At 43.7% G+C, this 20,749-nt stretch overlaps 1 protein-coding gene across 5 annotated transcripts in view; it reads right to left on the reverse strand.

Annotated features, from left to right (window-relative positions):
• IGF2BP2 (insulin like growth factor 2 mRNA binding protein 2) overlaps nt 1-20,749 on the reverse strand; it is a 165,076-nt gene that overhangs the window by 5,175 nt on the left and 139,152 nt on the right. For 4 of the 5 annotated variants that reach the window (XM_068546398.1, XM_068546401.1, XM_068546400.1 and 1 more), the window contains 4 exons: nt 18,674-18,802; nt 8,421-8,489; nt 7,431-7,547; nt 3,322-3,396 (listed from right to left, as the gene is read on the reverse strand). In XM_068546398.1, coding sequence (XP_068402499.1) covers nt 3,322-3,396; nt 7,431-7,547; nt 8,421-8,489; nt 18,674-18,802 — 390 coding nt within the window. The remainder of the gene's footprint in view (nt 1-3,321; nt 3,397-7,430; nt 7,548-8,420; nt 8,490-18,673; nt 18,803-20,749) is intronic. The other variant, XM_068546399.1, reaches the window with a different exon arrangement.

A 20,749-nucleotide genomic window follows, 5' to 3' on the forward strand; every position in this document is an offset into this window, starting at 1 on the left:
TTTCAAATATTTTTAATACGAATTATACTTTTACAAATAAATGTTTCTGACTTTCAGAAAACTCAAGTTATAATTTTCCTAGGGGTGAAAAGGCAATAACAAAACAATGCAGGGGAAGGGAGACAAGATGGTGGAATAGAAGGACTTGAGCTCACCACCTCTCACGAAAACACCAAAATCACAACTAACTGCTGAACAACCATTGACAAAAAAACCCCTGGAACCTATCAAAAAAGATATTCTACATCCAAAGACAAAGAAGAAGCCACAACGAGATGGCAGGAGGGGTGCTTTCACGATATAATCAAATCCCACACCCACCAGATGGGTGACCCACAAACTGGAAACTATATCGTAGAGGTTCTCCCATAGGAGTGAGAGTTCTGAACCCCATGCTAGGGTCCTCAGCCTGGTGGTCTGGCATCTGGAGGAGGAGCCTCCAGAGCATGTGGCTTTGAAGGCCAGTGGGGCTTGAGTGCAAGAGCTCCGCAAGACTAGAGGAAACAGAGACTCCATTCTTGGAGGGCGCACACAAGGTTTCATGTGAACTGCAACCCAGGGCAAAGCAGTGACTCCACAGGAGCCTGGGCCAGACCTACCTGTGGGTCTTGGAGGGTCTCCTGGGGAGGCAGGGGTTGGCTGTGGCCCACTGCAGTGGCAAGGACACTGGTAGCGGAGGCCCCAGGGAACACTTCTCAGCGTGAGTATGCCTCCTCCCTGAGGTCGCCATATTGGTACTGAGACCTGGCCCCACCCAACAGCCTGCAGGCTCCAGCGCTTGGACACCTCGGACCAAACAACCAACAAGGTGGGAATACAGCCCCACCCACTGACAGCTGCCTAAAGTCATCCTGAGCCCACAGCCACCTCTAGACACACCCCTTGACACGGCCCTGCCCACCAGAGGGACAAGACCCAGCTCCACCCTCCCATGGGCAGGCACAAGTCCGTCCCACCAGGAAGCCTGCACAAGCCCCTGGACCAACCTCAGCCAGGGGTTGAGGCAGACACCAGAAGCAAGAACTACAATCTGGCAGCCTGCAGAACGGAGACCACAAACACAGAAAGTCAGACAAAATGAGACAGCAGAGAAATATGTTCCAGACGAAGGAACAAGATAAAACCCCAGAAGAACAACTAAGTGAAATAGAGATAGGCAATCTCCCTGAAAAAAGAATTCAGAATAATGATAGTAAAGATAATCCAAGATCTTGGAAAAAGAATGGAGACACAGACCAAGAAGATACAAGAAATATTTAACAAAGAGCTAGAAGATTTAAAGAACAAACAGATGAACAATACAATAACTGAAATGAAAAATAAACTAGAAGGAATCAAAGGCAGAAGAGATGAGGCAGAAGAATAAATAAGTGAGCTGGGAGACAGACTGGTGGAAATCACTGCCACAGAACAGAATAAAGAAAAAAGAATGAAAAGAAATGAGGACAATTTAAGAGACCTCTGGGGCAACATTAAATGCACCAAGATTTGCATTACAGGGTTTCCAGAAGAAGAGAGAAATGGCCCTAGAAAATATTTGAAAAGATAATAGCCAAAAACTTCCCTAACATGGGAAACGAAACACTCACTCAAGTCCAGGAAGCACAGAGAATCCCATACAGGATAAACCCAAGGAGGAACATGCTGAGACACATATTAATCAAACTGACAAAAATTAAAGACAAAGGGAAAATATTAAAAGCAACAAGAGAAAAGCAACAAATAACATACAAGGGAATCCCCATAAGGTTATCAGCTGATTTTTCAGCAGAAACTCTGCAGGCCAGAAGGGAGTGGCACCATATATTTAAAGTGATAAAAGGGGGAAAAACTACAACCAAGAATACTCTACCCACCAAGGCTCTTACTCAGATTCAATGGAGAAATCAAAAGCTTTACAGACAAGCACAAGCTAGGAGAATTCAGCACCACCAAACCAGCTTTACAACAAATGCTAAAGAAACTTCTCTAGGTGGAAAAGAAAAGCCCATAACTAGAAACAGGAAAATTACGAATGGGAAAGCTCACTGGTAAAGGCAAACGTACAGTAAAGGTAGGAAATCATCCACACACAAATATGATATCAAAACCAGCAATCATGAGGAGAGTACAAATGCAGGATATTGGAAATGCATTTGAAATGAAGAGACCAGCAGCTTTAAACAATCATACACACACACACACACACACACACACACACACACACATATAGACTGCTATATCAAAACCTTGTGGTAACCACAAACCAAAAATCTACAACAGGAACATACACACAAAAAAGAAAGAGCAATCCAAACACAACACTAAAGATAGTCATCAAATCACAAGAGAAGAAAAAAAAGAGGAAGGGAAGAAAAAAGACCTACAAAAACAAATACAAAACAATCAACAAAATGGCAATAAGAACATACATATTGATAATTACCTTAAATGTAAATGGATTAAATGCTCCAACCAGAAGATATATATATATATATATATATACACACACACACACAATGGAATATTACTCATCCATATAAAAGAATGAAATAATACCACTGCAGCAACATGGATGGACCTAGAGATTATCATACTAACTGAAGTCAATCAGACAGAGAAAGATGAATATCATATGATATCACTTATATGTGGAATCTAAAACAATGATACAAATGAACTTATTTACAAAACAGAAACAGACACAGACTTTGAAAACAAACTTACGGTTACCAAAGGGGAAACTGGGGCGGGGGGGGGGGGGAGGGATAAATTAGGAATTTGGGATTAACATATACACATTACTATATATAAAATAGTCAACAAGGAACTGTACTCAATATTGTGTACTAACCTATATGGGAAAAGGATCTGAAAAAGAATGTATATATGTATATGTATAACTGAATCACTTTGCTGTACACCTAAAACTGACACAACATTGTAAGTGAACTATACTCCAATATAAAAAATTAAAACAATGCACACACCCCCCCCCCAAACACTTCCAACAAACTGTGCCATTTCCCCTCACATCCATGTTTATGCCCCATCTTCAAAACCACGACCAAGGGGATCAGAGATGCCATCTGAACAGGGCATTGACAGAGTCCTTTTCCACAGGAAAGAAGGGAAGGAGGGCTCCACAGAGAGGGAGCAGCCTGGAGGTGGGGAAGACAGGGTGGGTGGGGACTATAGAAGGAAGGGAAATGGAGGTGGGGCCTCCAAAGAAGAGCCTGAACCTGGCTCTGGGGCAGGTGCGCCTGCTAAAGGCCCTCAGCCTTCCCTAACAGGCGGCCCTGTATCCAGGGCTGCAGGGCTGAAGGGGTTCTTGGCACTGACCTTGAACTGGGCTTCAGGTGGGCCGGTGATGATGACCATCCTTTCACTGACATCTGGGCCTTCTGCTGGGGCAATCTGCAGTTCACAAAGCAAGAGGGAAATGCTACTGCTTGGCTCTGTTCCCCGAGCTCCTCCGTCTTGTCTCAGAGGATGGCACACCCACTAGCAAGAGATTATAAGACTCACGCCTTTGTACCTGGTGCTTTGTCTGACCCTGCTGCTTCCACCCTGGGTCTTAGGAGATTATGGCCGTAGTGCCCAGTATCACATTTGGGTCTCTGGCCACCCAGGAATAGCTGGAAACAAGTTAGTACTTACTGACTGTCCCGGCCCCCACCAGCAGTGTGACCAGCCTCCTTTCACCAAGGAGCTCCACTAGCCCACCCAGGGCCCAGAGGCGAGGAAGGGCTGGTCCACAGAGGAGTTAAGTTGGAGTCAGCCTGCAGAGAGGGCTGTTAGTGACAGGTGTGACGAGGACCAGCTCCTCTGTAGCACACTAATCAACTGACGGCACCAGAGCAAGAATGAGGACACCTCGGTTCCACTGCGCGCTCTACAAACCCCTCCTCCCCCCACAGATGAAATGTGGCAGTTGAACCTGGCAAGCTCAAAACCTCCTAGCTCTCACTCTGTGACTCTGACGTCTTTTATAACACAACTCAAGGTGGAACAACCGAACATTTTTTTGTTAGATCCTCTTTACATATTTTTTCCCCGCATACCTTGCCTTATTTCAAAAACCTTTAAGGTAGCTTTAAAAATAAATACAATGTAGCATAATTAAAGTTAAATTTATTTATTTATTTATTTTTTTTGGGGGGGGGCCACACCACGTGGCTTGTGGGATCTTAGTTCCCTAATCAGGGAACTTGTGCCCCCTGCAATGGAAGCGTGGAGTCCTAACCACTGGACCACCAGGGAATTCCCATAAAGTTACTTTTAAATGAGCTAAAAGTACACCAGGCACTTAGGGATAAGCCAGGAGTGAGATTAGTACACAAATGCACCTCATAAAGTCCTACACACCACCCAGAGACCCCATCCCCGAGACGGAGCTGTTCAGCGTGAACATGAGTCACCACTGACGGGGCATGTCTGAAGTTATCACCTCTGAACCACTGTGTCTCAGCCTTGGCTCCCGCAAGAAGACCTCCACCTCCACAGGGTTTTAGTTTTCTCTCAGTACATGTCCTAAGCCAGGCTGCACCTGCAGGCCTCAGGGTCCTGTGTTGCTGTCCCAGCTTTACCGTGAAGACAGACCCAAGGCCTGTGCTGACCTTGCCCACTCTGAAAGGAGAGACTCTTCTATGAGACCTTCAAAGAAGATCTGGCCCTGACTACTTAGTGGCACGAGGATGAACGTTGAGACACAGGTCACCGACCACTGAGCTTCTTGGGGGTCTTCCCTTTGCTGTGGGCAGACCCTGCCAGCCTTCAACTGCAGGGCAGCAGCCTCAGCCAAAAAACAGATGTGTCCAGGGGACTGAGACCCTCCAGCAGGCCGCATACAGACTGGCCCTTAAGATCACTGGCGGGAACCCTCATCTCTACTTCTACATCCATAGGTGGCATTAAATCTGCTCCTTATTTCCAAGAGTAAATGAGAGTGACAGGAGCACGGACACGGTGGTTCCCAGCTCTTATCCACCCAAATCAAGAAGGGCTGAAAGGCTAATTCATAATTCACGTTGACCCAATCAGCTCTCACAGTTGCCTTGCTCCAATCCTGAAAGAAAGCCCCCCATCTCTCCACTACCTGGTATTCACAGCCCAGCCCAGAACTCTGAGAGCCGCACGTGTGCTCCTGCAGTTCTGGAATGGCACTCCCCAGGCAAACTCCCTGAGAGGACCTGGAACGAGGACTCCACTTTATGACTGAAGCAAATGGGATGCAGAAAGATGAGGTGACCACCAAGATCACGGGTGAGCAGGGCTGAAACAAGGATCAGGAATTTTGTGTGGCATTCTGAAGCCTGTCGGCCAGATGATGTGCAGGAAAGGCAGGCGACGGGGGCTTAGCTCTCGCCTGTAACTGAAGCATCTCTTGCATGCACTGCCCGATCCCAACTCAGCCCACCCCCTTCCAGCACTCTGCTCCCACGTGTTAGTGTAAAGCTCTCCCCCTGCCCCAGCAGCATCAAATGTGCCTCTAGTTGTGGCCCCTGAAGACTGGCAGAGCAGGATTGGGGTGTGGTTCTCTGGAATTAGTGAGATCATCATCTTTAGAGACAGATGCTGTCAGAGACCTGTCAAGATAAAGGAAATCTAGCAAAAACCAGACTGATTTTAAAAAGTAGGAAATGTCTCTTGCAAATGTTTGGCTTCCCTGGCTTCCTCTCTTCTTTAGTGCTCTGGAGAGAGCCAGAGCCCATTCTGTCCCCTGCTGTCTTTGCCCACCACAGAAGTCACGCCACCACTCAACTCTGCTGGGACACAGAGGGACTACGGGGATGCTGTGGGGGAAGCCCAAGGGGTTGATCCTTCTCTACTTTCCCAAAGTCTTGCTGGAATGACTCTGGTATAGCACTCGGGTTGCTCAGGTTGAAAAAACATTGGACCAAAAATAGGATAGCCTGGTCCAACCTCAGCTCTCACATTCTTTAGCTTTGTGGCCATTGACATGTCAATGAAACACTGGGCCCTAGTTCCTTATGGGCAATGGTAAGTGGAGAGTTATTGCTGCGATTAGTCCTGGGAAGTGCCCTGTAGCCTACAAGTCGGCAGAACTGCTATCTAAGAGCCAGTCCTGCCACCTGTGTGCCTTGGCCATCTCCCGTTCCCTCTCTCAGTCTCCCTTTTCTCAGGGGAAAAAGAGAGGATTTGATGAGACGATCCCTCAAGTCCCTTCTAGTTGAAATTGTCTCATTCTGTCCCTTGCGTCGCATCGCACCTCAGACCACAGGATCGGACACCGAGAATGGCCCTCAGGGTGCAGCCAGCCCAGTGGTCGTCCATACCTTACCTGTCCCACACAGAGGGCGGGCCCAGCACAGCCCGTCAGTACCTGGGCTGGGGTCTCACCTGCAACAAGCCTGCCGGGTGCAAAGGCCCCGGGTGCTCCACCACCATCTGCCCCCACCTCGGGCTCTCCAATCTGCGCGCTTTGCAGGTGAGATAAACGAGCACCGAGAGGGGAAATGATTTACCTACGTAAAATTCTTTCATGGTCTCACTGCAATCCTTGTTCTGCACTACTCAGAATGTTTTGTTTTTGTTTTTTCTCCAGCACACTTGCTGTGGGAGAAATTCCAGCTCTTCTTAGGGAGAAAGTGTAAGCATTCTTTCTCTCCAAGTCATGAGACTTCTTCTTCGGAATTCCGGGTTGTCCCATGGCAGCAAGTTATTTTACGTAACAACGGAAACTCTTGTTTCCGACAGCGTTTCACGAGGCTTGGGACGTGCTCAGCATTCTGCCCGTGAGTCAGCGCTGATAGCTGGGCTTGGAGCAGGACCAGGGTCGAATAATCCTCCCCTTTCAGCTTCTCTGCCGACTCTTCCCATTATGCTCCAGGAGACAGGCGGTGGAAATGTAACTGCAGCTGTGTCTGCACTCGGCCAGTGCATGAATCAGGGGCCCTCCTTCCTGACCTCTCTCCTCAACCCCAGACTCTCCTCAACCCCGAGGCCGCGGCTCAGGTTCTATCACCCGCTTTTGTTTATCTGCGGTTTCATCACTGCCTTTCAAAGAGTTTTCCATTCAAACTATTTGTCAAAGTTCAAAGGTTTCTGAAATGGAGACTAACTAAAGCATCAAAGCACTGACAACTGCTGAGTATAAATTATCGCTCTCCTTAGGCTCACCCCCTTCACTTGGGAGAATCCTCAGCCTTTGTTTTCTCTTGAGGACAATGGTAGCCCAAAGAGGACCAGGTTGGCTTATGTATTACTAGTATTTTTTCCTAATTCATTTGTTAGTTGAACAAAAAAGGAGTGAGAGAGGTAAAGATGAGTGTACATGGGAATAGTCCTGAAGGCAGGCTTTCCAGGTCCTGTAGGATTTTATGGATGGTGTAAGAATTGCCCAGGATGGACAGAAGGAACAAAGGACATGGGGTGGATATGGGGGTGGAAGAGGGTGGTATAGGGGCAGCTGTCAAGAGCGGCTTTACCTTGATGGAGGCCCCGGCGAATCTGGCCAGCTGTTTAATGTGCGCCCCTTTCTTCCCGATGATGGCACCCACCGCCTGGGTTGGGATGAAGAGATTCACAATCTCCTGCTCTGGATACTGGAAGGACAGGACAAGACAAGACAGACGACATCATTCCTACTGGGGCTGCTCCTTCAGGCACTCAACAGTAACGGAGCAATGGCCAGATGCCGCATGGGATTCTTCTGGGGCCTGGGGCACTGCAGTGGGGAAGCTGGAGGGATGAACTTGAACAGGGTCCACACTAACTACACAACCACTAGAGTACAAACTCCTCCTGAGCAGCTCTGAATTTGCTAGACACAGCAAGCTGTCTGTCCACGGGCCTTCTGTCAAGTTCAAATGTGATGCGTATTTCTCCTGTGTCTTCATCCAAGGAATCAGTAGCTATTAAGCACACCTGGCCTGAGGCACGTTGTTAGCAGGAACGGAGAGCTGCCCTCCCACCTAGCGGGCATGAGCGGCATTTTCACTGGAGGGGAACTGGGTTCAAAACGAGACTGTAATTAAACCTGCCCTGAACAGGCTGCGAGGGGACGGCCCAGAGAGACACAGGCAAGCCCGCCAGGAGCCCTTGCTGTTCTTGTCTGTAGGGGTCTGTGGGAATGACACGGCCCACTTGCTAGACTTTGTTAAAGAACTTTGGAGACTCTGTTCTTTAGCCCAACACCACCTCCTAATTTGACCTGCTGATTGCTCCTCTGCACCAGTTTCCAGCCACCTGTGGGATCTGTGAGCACCAGCAGGATGCTGAAGGGCCTCTTAGTGCACTTGAGTGCCGGGTGGTCTGGTGTGCTGATGCCCTGCGATGTGTCACTCCCAGGACAGCCTGGAACCAGGGGACCCGGCACGCACACCGTGAGCATGCACTGGTCAGTCTGCTAAGGACTGAGTGGCACCGGCCACAGGAGAGGGACAAGTGGCAGATGGGGCTGAACTGTGGGCACTTACTGAGTGATGATGCGGGAACGGGCCGAACTGGTGAGGGGGGTACAAGCTGGAGAAGTATCCGGAGTGGGTCTGCAGCAGGAGAGAAACGGTCAGTCAGCAGGGCCCATAGGGCCGCTCACCAAACTCAGGGAGGCAAGATTCCCACACACAACAAAGGCTCCTGGCACCACCACCGGGCCGCACTGTCCTAAAGGCACACCTGTGCCTCTGCAGCTCAGATCTCTGCTCCCTTCCCTCACGGAGCACTGGCTGGGCTGGATACTCATCATTTCCAAGCTGAGTCATGGTCCAGGCTTCCCAGGAACCCACCAGAGGAGGGAACATGCACACGCACTTTTTAACCTGCCCTCAGGCAGAGAGGAAGCGCCAGTGGTTTCTATTTTCTGAGGAATTATGAACCACAGGTTAAAGGAACAGAGAGAGCCAGGACAAATCCAAGAGTTATTCTAAACAAGCAAAGTGTTCCTGGGAAGTCAGATCAGTGAGTGCCCAGAGAATCTCAGAAGGAATGGAGAGACTGAGAATAGAGAAATTGAAAACGAAACTGAGGAGAGAAAATGAATGAATAAATACATATTGTGGAGGGGGAGGGGGAAGCAGGGGACAGGAAGGCAGATGTGGTAGAAGAAAACAGAACTATTAGGAAAGTAGCGTTAATTTTTAAAGTAGCTGCTTTTTATTGAATACCTACTGTGTCCTAAGCATTGTGGGAGATACTTTGTCCATAAACTTTTTTTAAAAAAATATTTTATTTTTGGCTGTGCCACGCAGCGTGTGGGATCCTTAGTTCCCCGACCAGGCATCGAACCCATGCCCCCTATAGTGAAAGCGTGGAGTCCTAACCACTGGACCACCAGGGAATTCCCCATAAACTCTCTTAATCCTCACAACAGTCCTGCAAGACAGGAATACATCTGCATTTATATATTTTACGGGCAGGACATTAAGCAGAGTCAGCAATGTCTAGTTCACTGTGCTTTACACATAAGGCCAAGTAAATGCTGACATGCCTATTACAGGAAAGGAGGTGGACAGCTCTGGGCACCATGGAACCAATCCCTGAGGGGCCGTCTAGCAGTGGTCAGACACTGACCAGCTGGAGGCTTGGAGTTAGGGGACCTAGCTTTCATTTGAGGGTCCTTGAGCAAATCTCCTGGTATCCTCTGTCTACTGAATAACCAGTTGGATTCTGAGTTCCAGAGCACAACTTTGCCTTCGGACTCATTAGGGACAAAAATGAAACGACTCCTCTTTTTGAGTTTGGATAGTGGACTTCAGGGGAAAAGAGGTGTGAACACAGTGGGGAACTTCCTCCAAGGGTGCTCTGAGTGTCCACAGCACCTGCAGGGGACAGAGCTTTGCCAAAGGAAGGGAACGATCCTGTAATGCAAGCCTCTGCTCCCACGACTTGGAAAGAGGCTGCAGTGACACCTCAGGGCCACAAGAGGGGGCTATGAGATCAGTGTTCTTCTGGCCGACGTCCACTTTTGAAAGGAAGCTGAGTGAAGACGTTTGGCTCACTTGGGCCTGCCTCTTTCTTGAAGAGCATCAGCTCCAGACCCTTCTCAGTGCAGGCCCCTTTCCTGGGCCACGGCGGGTCAGGGAGAATTCCTGCAGCTTTTCTGCTCAGACAAAGCTCTACCTTGGGGAAAGGATGCTTCTGCCCTCCTCTCACCTGGAGAGCTTCTCCTTCAGCTCTCAGCAGAAATAATTCTTTTGAATTGTGATTTGGCCTCAAAATAGACAAACCACAAGTGTAGCTCCATTCTGGGTTCAAATACTCCCAATATAAACACTGTATCAAATTCAGATCTACCACTTGGGTGAGGGGAGGGGATGAACTATAAAAGGATAAAAAGAAATAATTCCCCAGTCCTCTTTTTATTCATGAGTTACAGCTGGAAAAACCGCTGTGGAGAAAGAACCCCAAACTCGGCAATCAGGAACGTGTTTCTAGCTGAGGCTCTGTCATTAGCCTTTGTGTATATAAGTTGGTTTTTGGAGTCAGAAGACCCAGAAGACTTGAGTCTGAATCACTAGTTCTATACAACTTGGAATAATTTATTCAGCTTTTCTGAACCTCATCCACAAATGGATTAAAATAATATCCAGAGCTTACAATACTGTTGTGGGAGTTCATTCAATTGTTTACTCATTCATCCAAAAGATATTTGAGCAAAGCACTGTTCTAGGTGCTGGGGACACAGCTATTGAGACAGAAAAGGTCACTGCCACCACAGAACTTAGATTCTACTGGAGAGGCAGACAAGCATGTGAAAGAAACGAACAGGAGGATATGAGGAAGGGTAGCGGCCGAGATGAGGAGTGGGATGGCAACTTCAGCTGGAGGGGTCTGGGAAGCCTCTTGGAGGAGGTGACCTCTGAGTTGGGACCCACGGAGGAGACGGAGCCCCATGCAAGGCACTAGGGAAGAGACATTCTAAGCAGGGTTCTGAGAGGTGCAGAGCTAGGAAAGGGGTTGGTCTGTTTGGAAAACAGAAAAGAGGCCAGTATGGCGAAAGCAACTGAGAGAACAGCCTGATGGGATGGGGAGGCAGGTAGTGTGAGATCACGCAGGGAGGGCCCTGTGGGCCTCGATTTGGATGTGGATTTGACCCAAAGTACAATGGATGCCCCTGAAGGACGTTACGTGGCATTCAATGAGGTCACAGGAATGGAGAATCCATCATCAGGCAATGTATGGCTTGAACTACTGAGTGTTAAATGAGTACTTATTTATCACTTATCAGAGCACACTTTCCATTCTCCCTACCCCCATGCTTACATGGAGTCCACAACCTCAACTGGAAGAGGAGCTTAGTCATAATGATCAAAAAGTAACGTGCTGATGACTTAAATAAATGTTCTCTTTAATGGGAAAGCAGGGTGTACCCATCTGACAAACGGGCCCCAGAGTGGGGTGGGCGGTATGGAACCACAACCCTAAAATGGCAATTGGGCTTTTACTGTCTCAGTTTGAGGGTCCCCAGCTATTTTATGAGGGAGAAGCTACTTCACTTTTGAGTGTTTCAAAAGAATTATGATTTGGGGTATGGGGTGGGGGGAGAAGAGGTTATGGTGAAGGTGTCCCTGCCAGGCGTGCTCCCCCAAAACGAGAGGCAGCAAGGGTGCAGGGGGTCACTATTATCCACTGGTTCATTTCAGATTCTGTTTGAGGGCAACTAGTGTCTGCTTTTCCTCTGTGCTTGACTACCTGGGGGTAGTAGAGGCGTATATATCAAACATACTCATGAATATTTAGAATGGAATTAAATTTTAAGTTGGGCCTGCTTTTCCTGGAAGAACTGCAGGGTCCTCAGTTCCTATTTGTTGTGTATGACCATTTGATATATCATTTAGGTGATATTCTGAATCATGAAGAAATCAGGGAGCAGGAAGAGAGAGGGGTGTTGAAGGGGTAGTAAAGAGGGCAAGGGTCAGGCATACAAATTATGTTCAAAAATATAAATAGCTTTAGTGTGATGACAGAGTGATGTTATAAAGATGGCAGGTGCTCTCCCTGGGAACCAGGGATATGTACATGGGAGGAAGGGAGTGGACTTGGTCAGAGTCATGGGCAGAGCTATTCAAGATTCAGAAGGTGCACCAATCTATCCCAGCTTGTCCAGTGCCTCCTTCCAGCCCCTGCCTATCACCCCTGTGAGCTCTCAGAGGACCACCTCAGAAGCTGAGGGGGACCAGAAATTGGTAAGCTAGCAAGAGGTGGAGCCAAGATTTGAGCAGAGATCTCTGTGTCTGACTCTGCGTCCCAAGATCTTAACCCAACACTGCCCTCCCCTGGAACATTCCAAATTTATTAGTTCAGATGGGGCCCATGGTGCAGTTATGATAAGGCTCCCCTAAGGATTCTAATATGCCCTCTGCTGAGTTTAAGTACATGAATGGACAATTAAAACTCATTGGACATATACAGAGAATCAGCAGCATGAAAGAGGGGAGCAAAGCTGAGCAAGGCAAGAAAATGACCTCAGTGAATTAATTCAGGAAAGAGGGAGAGCTTTTTTAAAAAGTCTGCTTTGATTTCTCAGTTGAGATTCAAGAGGGCAGTGCTTTAATATGTGAGTAGACTGCTATGAGGGAAGCCAATCAGAGAACTAGATCGATCTTAGAAATTAAAAACATGACTTGTGGAGTAAAAACTCAATAGAAGTCATACAAATAGCAGCATGGACACTCTTGAAAAGCCAATCAGTGCACAAGAAGATTAACTCACGCAAAACAAAAGGAAGGACTCAGACATGATGAGTAGAGTGGGAAGATCTACTCTCTCCCCATAAAGTGGAAACTCCAGGAGGAAATGGAGTGGAGGGAAGAGAAGCAATGCTAAAATTAATTACAGACGCAAAAGGTTTTCCTGAACCAATGAAAAACTTGAATGTTCAGATTAAAGAGCTCAGAGTCAGATTTCTGATTTCCAAGGGTGTCAGTAAAATACTACAAAAGGCAAAAAACTTACAGACAAAAGAAAAAAAAAAAGTTACCTACTAAAGAAAGAGAATCAGACTGGTAGCAACAATGTTTTCAGAGTTCTAAAGGAACTAAGACCCTAGAATTTTTAGATACCTAGTTGAACTTTCATTCACATGTGAAGTGGTGGGTGCGGGGGAGGCATTTTCAGGTATAGAAAAGCTTAGAAATTATACTACTTACATAATTATTCCTGTAAAAAAAGTTGTTTGAGGAACTACTCCAGAAAAACAAAGAAACGAAAACAAATAACTCAAAAAATAAGAGGATATGGAATACAAGAAACCATCTGTAGTGAGCAAAGAAACCAGTAAGAAAAGTTTAGTTAATTCTAAATAACTGTGAAATATGAGATTGTGTATTGACTAAGAAAGAAAATTTAATAATTTGTACTAAAATTCCAGGTTATTTATAGAGTAATATAATAAAAATACATTAAACAAAAATCTGTTAGAAATAAAGAATTTGAAAAATCATAATCATAGTGGGAGAACAGTAAACTGCTATCAAAATGTAGTAAGTCATAGAGATAAAAATAGTTATATAGAGGATACAAGCCACCAATTAAAAGCTTGATTTTACAGCCATAAACACAACTTTGAGTCCATCAGAGAAGGTACATCTTTCCAAGTGCCCATGATTTCCAAAATTTGATCATGCATGAGCAAGACCACAAAAATCAGAGATGTTCCAATAACAGTCTTTGAGTACAAAATGTACAGGAAACAATTATACGATAACAAAAAAGAAACCCTTAACTACTTAAAAATTAAAAGAAAAATCCCTAGTAAATTTGATTAAGAAAAAGAAGAGAATGGAAATATACGATGTTAGGAATTAAAAGAGAGAGATATTCACAAGTTCGCTGCTTTAAAAGGCAACAGTTTGCTTTGCACAGCTTTGTGTCACTAAGTATGAAAAGAGAGATGAATACTTTCATAGGAAAATATAAATCAACAAAACCAAGTCAAAAACTTATAAGAAATTGAAAAGGTTATAAATGATCGATCTTTCTCCAAGCAAAAGGTACTAGGCCCAGAATTTTTATGGATGGATTGTATCAAATCTTCAAGGAACAGAAAATTCCTACATATTAATTTTCCCAAGTATAGTATAAGTTGACCATCTTTCCAATTCAACCTTTGAGGAAAAAAAAGATTGTTGAAACTGTCAAAGACGCTATAAAACTATAGTGTAGACAAAAAGATGAATGGAACAGAATAGAGCCCAGGAATATGACTCAGCGGGAATTAAGCGAACAACAAAGCTGCCATTTCAAATTGAGTGATGAAATGGTGCATTTCTCAATAAGTGACTTTCGGAAAACTGGCTATCTATTTGGAAAAAAAATAACGTTAGATCCCTATCTCAAAGTACAAGTTAAGATAAATTCCCTGTGAATTATAAACTATGATCCCCCAAAAGCAACAACTAAAAATTACTGTAAGAAAACTTGGGAGAATATTTTATAGTCTTAGATGGCAGAAGGCTTTTTCTTAGCACAACAAAGGCCAGAAGTCCATAAAGGAAAACATCACTGATTTAACTATCTTAATTCTTAAAATTTCTGCATAAATTCTGCTGAAGGGAAATGTGAAAATTTAAAATACATTCCCCTTTGATGCAATAATTGCAGTCTTAGAATTTACTTCTAGATATACTCACACACTTATGTATAAGGATATTCATTTTGACACTATTTGTAGCAGAGAAAGCCTAGAGATAACCCAAATGTAGAAAAATAGTATGCTCAGTAGAAAAATTATAGTAAATTTCATACAATGGAATACTATGTAGCCATCAAAGAGAATTAGTTCTAAATATGGAAAGATGCCCATAGTAAGTAAAAAATGGAAACAAACAAATAAAAACACAGTAATTCATTGTGTATGGCATGATTCCATTTATGTTTTGGAATAATATGATTATAGGATTATATATGCTCATAAAACATATTTTAAAACATAATAGTGCTATACTTCTGGGGAGTGGTTGCTGGGTGAAATGTGGGTAAGAGAAGGCAGGCTGAAGGGAAACGTTTACTATTTACTTCACACAGCATAGTTCGATTGTTCAAAAAATATCTATTTTAAATTACTATGGCACAATTTGCAGAGATGTGGATGGACCTAGAGATTGTCATACAGAGTGAAGTAAGTAAGAAAGAGAAAATCAAATTATCGCTTATATGTGGAATATAGAAAAATGGTACAGGTGAACTTAATTGCGAAGCAGAAATAGAGTCACAGATGTAGAGAACAAACTTATGGTTACCAAGGGGGGAAGGGGAAGTGGGAGGAATAGGGAGATTGGGACTGACATATAAACACTACTATGCATAAAATAGATAACTAATGAGAACCTAGTGTATAGCACAAGGAACTCTACTCAATGCTCTGTGGTGACCTAAATGGGAAGGAAATCTAAAAAAGAGTGGATATATGTATATGTATAACTGATTCACTTTGCTGCATGGCAGAAACTCACATAACATTGTAAAGCAACTATACTCTAAAAAAACTTAATTTAAAAAAGAAAAAAGAAAAAAAAAGGTAAAAAAAATAAATTAAATAAGCCAAAAAAAAGAATTTACTATGGCACAAGACACCACAAATAAAGCAAAGAGAAATGACAAGCTGGTGGAAGATATTTACAACATGACAAATGGTTAACAGCTTTAACATGTAATCAGCTGTCACAAATCATTAAGAAAAAGATGGCGGTAAATGACAATAGCAGCTAAGATTTACATAGCAATTACTGTGTGCAGGTTTTTACTTATTTAACAACCCCATGATATGTGTACTATTATTACCCCCTTCTTATAGACAGGGACATGGAGACACAAAGAGGTTAAAAGTCACTTGCCCAAGTTTGTTACAAATAACAAGTGATATAGTGCAGAGATTCAAACACAGGCAGCCTGACTCCAGAATCTATACTGCCTCTTAACAGACTGATGGGCAAGGGATACAAAAAGACAATTCATTAGAGAGGGAAAAAAATGGCCAATAAGCCCCAAAGTGTTAAATCTCATAATAGCACCCTTTAAAGTATCAGACTGCAAGGAATAATTACATTGGTAGTGAGTATAGGAGAAAAAAAACACCTGTCACATACCAGATAGGAAGGAAAAGTAGTACATTCTTTATGTATCAAAATTTATCATGTATCAATATTTATGTTTTTTATAGTTATATATAAAATTTATACATTCTTTGGCTCTGCAATTCTATTTCCAGGAATTTATTGAGAAAATAGCTGGATAAAAGAACCAAGATATATATACAAGGATTTCCATTGTAGAGTGAAAATTTGGAACACACACACACACACACATACATATATCACCTATATATTTAATACATTATACATGTATATATAAATTGCATATATACCCACACACATATACATAGAAACATTTTTTCTAGATTAAGAAAAAACTTGCACTTGTATTATTTGCTTCTTAAATACTTTGCACATATTACTTTTATAACCAGAAAATGATAATCGTAATTTTCATACATACACACATACATTAAAAGCTTCCAGAGCTGAGAGACCAATTTGTGCATGTGTGAGCCTGCTGCAAAGAGGTGCAGAGACTTCCTGACCTTTGGATGCTAAGAGCAAAAGCACTAGAGTTTTGTGATGCACAAAAGCAACCAGGAAATAACCTAGTTCCTTGAAATCTGAATGCCTTTGTGACAAGAAAGCAATAATATTTTATAAGTATTTGAAGTATCCCCACCACCCCATCCTACCCTGTCCTTCTCCGGAGGCCTGGGCCCACTAAGGAAGCCCTCAATCCTGCAGAGTACAGGCTCTAGATTCTGCACAGGTGGGTGGCGATGGCCACCTCCATGCCTGCCCTGCGTTCTGCAGCTGTCAGAGAGAGAGGTCTGCAGGAGCTGTATTGTTGCAGATTTGGGGCAACTGTGTGCTTTCGATTAGAATCTAATCTTGACCTATGGGTTCAAGATCAGAACTACATGGCTTTTAGCCTAAAGAAGAAATTTTATTTAAAATCTATTTTATAAAGAACAGAAACTATTTTAGTTAAAATCATTACTCTACTATTTTAGTAAAATCATTATTCTACTATTTTAGTAAAAAATCTCAGATGTGAAGGAAGCTTTCAAAATGGCAAAACCTATTTTCAAGTTTAGAAAATATTCTGCTATCATATGAAAAGTTCTCTTTTTGTTTAGTTCAGGGGTCTGCAAAATTTTCTGTAAAGAGCCAAATAAATATTTTAGGCTTTGCATACCTCAGGGTCTCTACTGCATCTACTCAACTCTGCCATCACAGCAGGAAAGCAAACAGACAGTACGTAAATAAACATTCACAGATGTATTTATTTACAAAAATAAGTAGTGGGCTGCCTCAGGCTGTCGTTTGCTGACCTCTCTTTTAGATTATCAATTTTAGAAGTGGTCTATTGTATTATACCTTTTTTCTCCCACCATTTACGTTACTTAGGTTGAGAGGCTTTTGAAGTTATCTTCTGTGGAGCACTATTTCTCCCAAGAAATGAGATGTGTCTAAATGCCAGTTCATTGTACTGGGCTCGGTCATTCTCAAATCTCAGCAAAGATACGGGGTCATGCACCTCTCATAGCTCTTCTCCCTCCTTAGAGCAGCTACATGACTATAACAGCTGCCATTTCCCTCCTGCCATATTCCCAGCTCCCTCTAACACACACACACACAAACACACACACACGGCTCAATATTGGGCCTTATCCTTTAGTTTAAGGGAAAATGTATATAACTCTAAAGAAATGGTATGGAGATTTTAAAATGACTCAGAAGAGCTGTATATAAACAAGATGACAGAATGTGTATGTTTTTGTGACTAAGGACGTGGGTGCAAGTTCATGTCTGTATTTTGTTGACAGAACAGCACAGTGAGTTCATCCTACCTCTCTACAGAGACCCAAAGAGTTACTAGGAATTCGGACATTGCAATGCCTACTACACCAGAGACCACCTCTCAAAAGAAAGAAGTGGTTAAGCTAATGTTCTCCAACCTGATTCTTCCCATTTAAACAGTATAAACATTGGGAGAAAATTAGTTTGCTTAAAAAATAAGTAGTATGTCTGGAGAAGAATTAGGAATGAAAAAAAAAAAAAAGCTGTCAAGTATCCTGAGTCCTAATTTGGTAATTTGTTGATCCTGAATGATGCTTGAGAATGGGAACCAGCAGAAAACACATAAAGTTCACATTTCTTCTGCCACTATTAATTATGATTCAAACAATAAATACTTACTGAGAATCTACTAAATGCCAGGCATTGTGCTAAGCGTTTAGAAATCTAAACACTGTGTGTTATTTTCTTTTAAAAACTGCCTATTAATAGAATATAATGAATTTGAGTCATAGACACAGGTGGGAATTTTATACATGAGTCATCCAGGTACCCTAATATTTTAGTAGGTGAACAACACTCATGAAGGTTCTTATTTGAGCTAACAAATCCTTTTTTACAATGAATAGGCTTCTAGCTAATGAATTTACTAATAGTCTCTTTCTTTCCCAGATATGACATATACTATATGTTTAAGAGCAGCACATACTTAGAAGATGGTTTAGTAACATTAATCTGTCCATTAGGAAGAAGTCCTAAGAACTGTTGAATTCATTCTACAATCCCTTATGAGCACAGCCTCCAAATGAAGGCTTTGGCTCTGATTCAACATGGCAGAGAAATGCTGCTGCCTGGAGGAGCACGAGCAGACCCCTGAAAGCTGAGCTACTTACAGCGAAAGGGTGGTAGGGGGGAGCGGGGGGAGCTCCTCGGGGCCCTGCTGGCGGAGGCAGCATGGACAGTCCTGTTGAAAAGATGCCAAGTGCGCTGAGGTTCAACCCCGGGATCAGATTGGCTTGTTGCTGGGAATAAAAATGGAGAAAAAGTTGAGGGGAGGAGACCTGAGAGGTCCAGCTTGCCTGGGTCAACCTCCATCTCTTGTCTGGATGGCACTGGTGTCTCCTCATCAGCTCCGCCCAGGCCCCGTGGACCTCTTCCTCACCCTGCTGCAGGGTCGAGCTCTCCAAACCTCAACCTGACTGTGGCATTCCTTCAAAGCTTCTCTGCTGCCTTGAGAGTGTCTACACATCTTAACACAGCAAGCAAGGCTCTTCCTGGGGACCCAGGCCACCTCACCAGCATCTCTCCTGCTAACCCTTTACCTCCACTCTGCCCAGTCCTGCTCCTCTCTCTCCTCTGGATCCCCGCACACACTGTCTACCTTGCAAGAAATGTGCTTCTCTCCCTCCTCACCTGGCTACATCCTACTCGTCATGTGGGTTTCACCTGAGCTTAGGTGTCCCCTCTTCGAGGAAGCCTTCTTTCACCCCAAAGGCCTTAGCTCAACTGCCCTTTCTGTGCTCTCCTAACATGCCCATGTTTCCTTACAACAGCATGCATCACATGGTATCTGAGTGGCCTGTGTAGCTGCCCCTCCCCTTTTTAGACCACAATTTCCTTATAGACAGAGACTGTCCTATTTAGTGCTGTGAGCTCAGTGCCTGGTACATAGTAAGTACTCAATAAATATTTGCTGAATGAATATGTTTAAAACATATTAGATTAATAGTTTTTCCTAACTCTATCCAGGAAAAGATCAGACCCTTCACTAAGATACCACTTATGTAAACTCCATTATCCATATTCAGAATGGTTCACAACCTTGGCTTCTTCACCATTTAGTTGCCAGCTTCATGATCATCTCACTTGCTTATTTCACATTTAAACATGGGGATGCTCACATAGGCTGCCCCTTCAGAGGCAGAGGGATGATGCAGCGCCCACCCTGGACTGTATCCAGCCTGTCCCACCATTGCCCCCCGAACGCTAAGCAAATCTCTAACATTTTCTCTTTTCTTATCTGTGGCTCTAGGGTCACCCAGTAAGTTGCCTTCTTTTAGAATGTCTGGAATAGGAGAGCTAGGATCCTTAACCTTGATCCCTTTCACGTATAAGATCTAGTAGTTTGGTTATTCACCTATCAATGCATGACTTTAGCACAGACATGAATGAACCTAAGTGATATATATGCTCAGGGGAAGATGTCTGGAGCACCCAGACCCTTTGTAGCATTTCCAGGTGTTCACGGAAAGAGCTGTTTATCATAAGATATCAAGATCCCAAAAGAAGAAAATGAGATCAGTGGATGATACTTTCAAAGACAAATACACACAAATGGGGGAGAAGTTTCCACTGAAGTCTTCTCCTCGTTGTGCCTCGTAATTATGATGTGATGTGGGCTACTAAGGTGGGATTTGGGGTGAGGTGGGAGAGAGAATACTGACCTGAGTAAGAAGGTCTCGTGGAAAGTGCTGCAGGTGAGGAAACTGGGGCTGCGTTTAACCTATTAACTTACCTAGTACTTTGTCAACATTTATTCTTCTGTGAAATGTTATATACAAAGTCTGGGATTTTCTTCAAAGTCATCCAAGGGGGGTGGGGATATGGATAAAGGTTCAGATGAAACAAAACAGGCCATGAGTTGATAACTGTTGAAGCTGGATTATGGGCATATGAGAGCTTATCATAGTATCCTTTCCTGTTTTGTATATGTTAAAAAAATCATTATCATAAAAAATGAAAAAATTTACTCCTCTGAGCTGAGTTTGTGCTTTGATTGATGGACAAATATTTTTAAGATTTCTGAATGAACTTTAGAATGGTGTCTCCCCATTAAAAAGTTGGAACTAGTAGTAATAACAGGAAGAACAAATCCAAATCAGTCTGCTAGAAGTATTAGAGCTGAGGTGGATGACAACATTTACTGGGCAATACATCAGGGACTGCCTTGGTGGCGCAGTGGTTAAGAA

Source organism: Eschrichtius robustus, chromosome 6 (assembly GCF_028021215.1).
Source record: "Eschrichtius robustus isolate mEscRob2 chromosome 6, mEscRob2.pri, whole genome shotgun sequence".
Lineage (NCBI taxonomy): Eukaryota > Metazoa > Chordata > Mammalia > Artiodactyla > Eschrichtiidae > Eschrichtius > Eschrichtius robustus.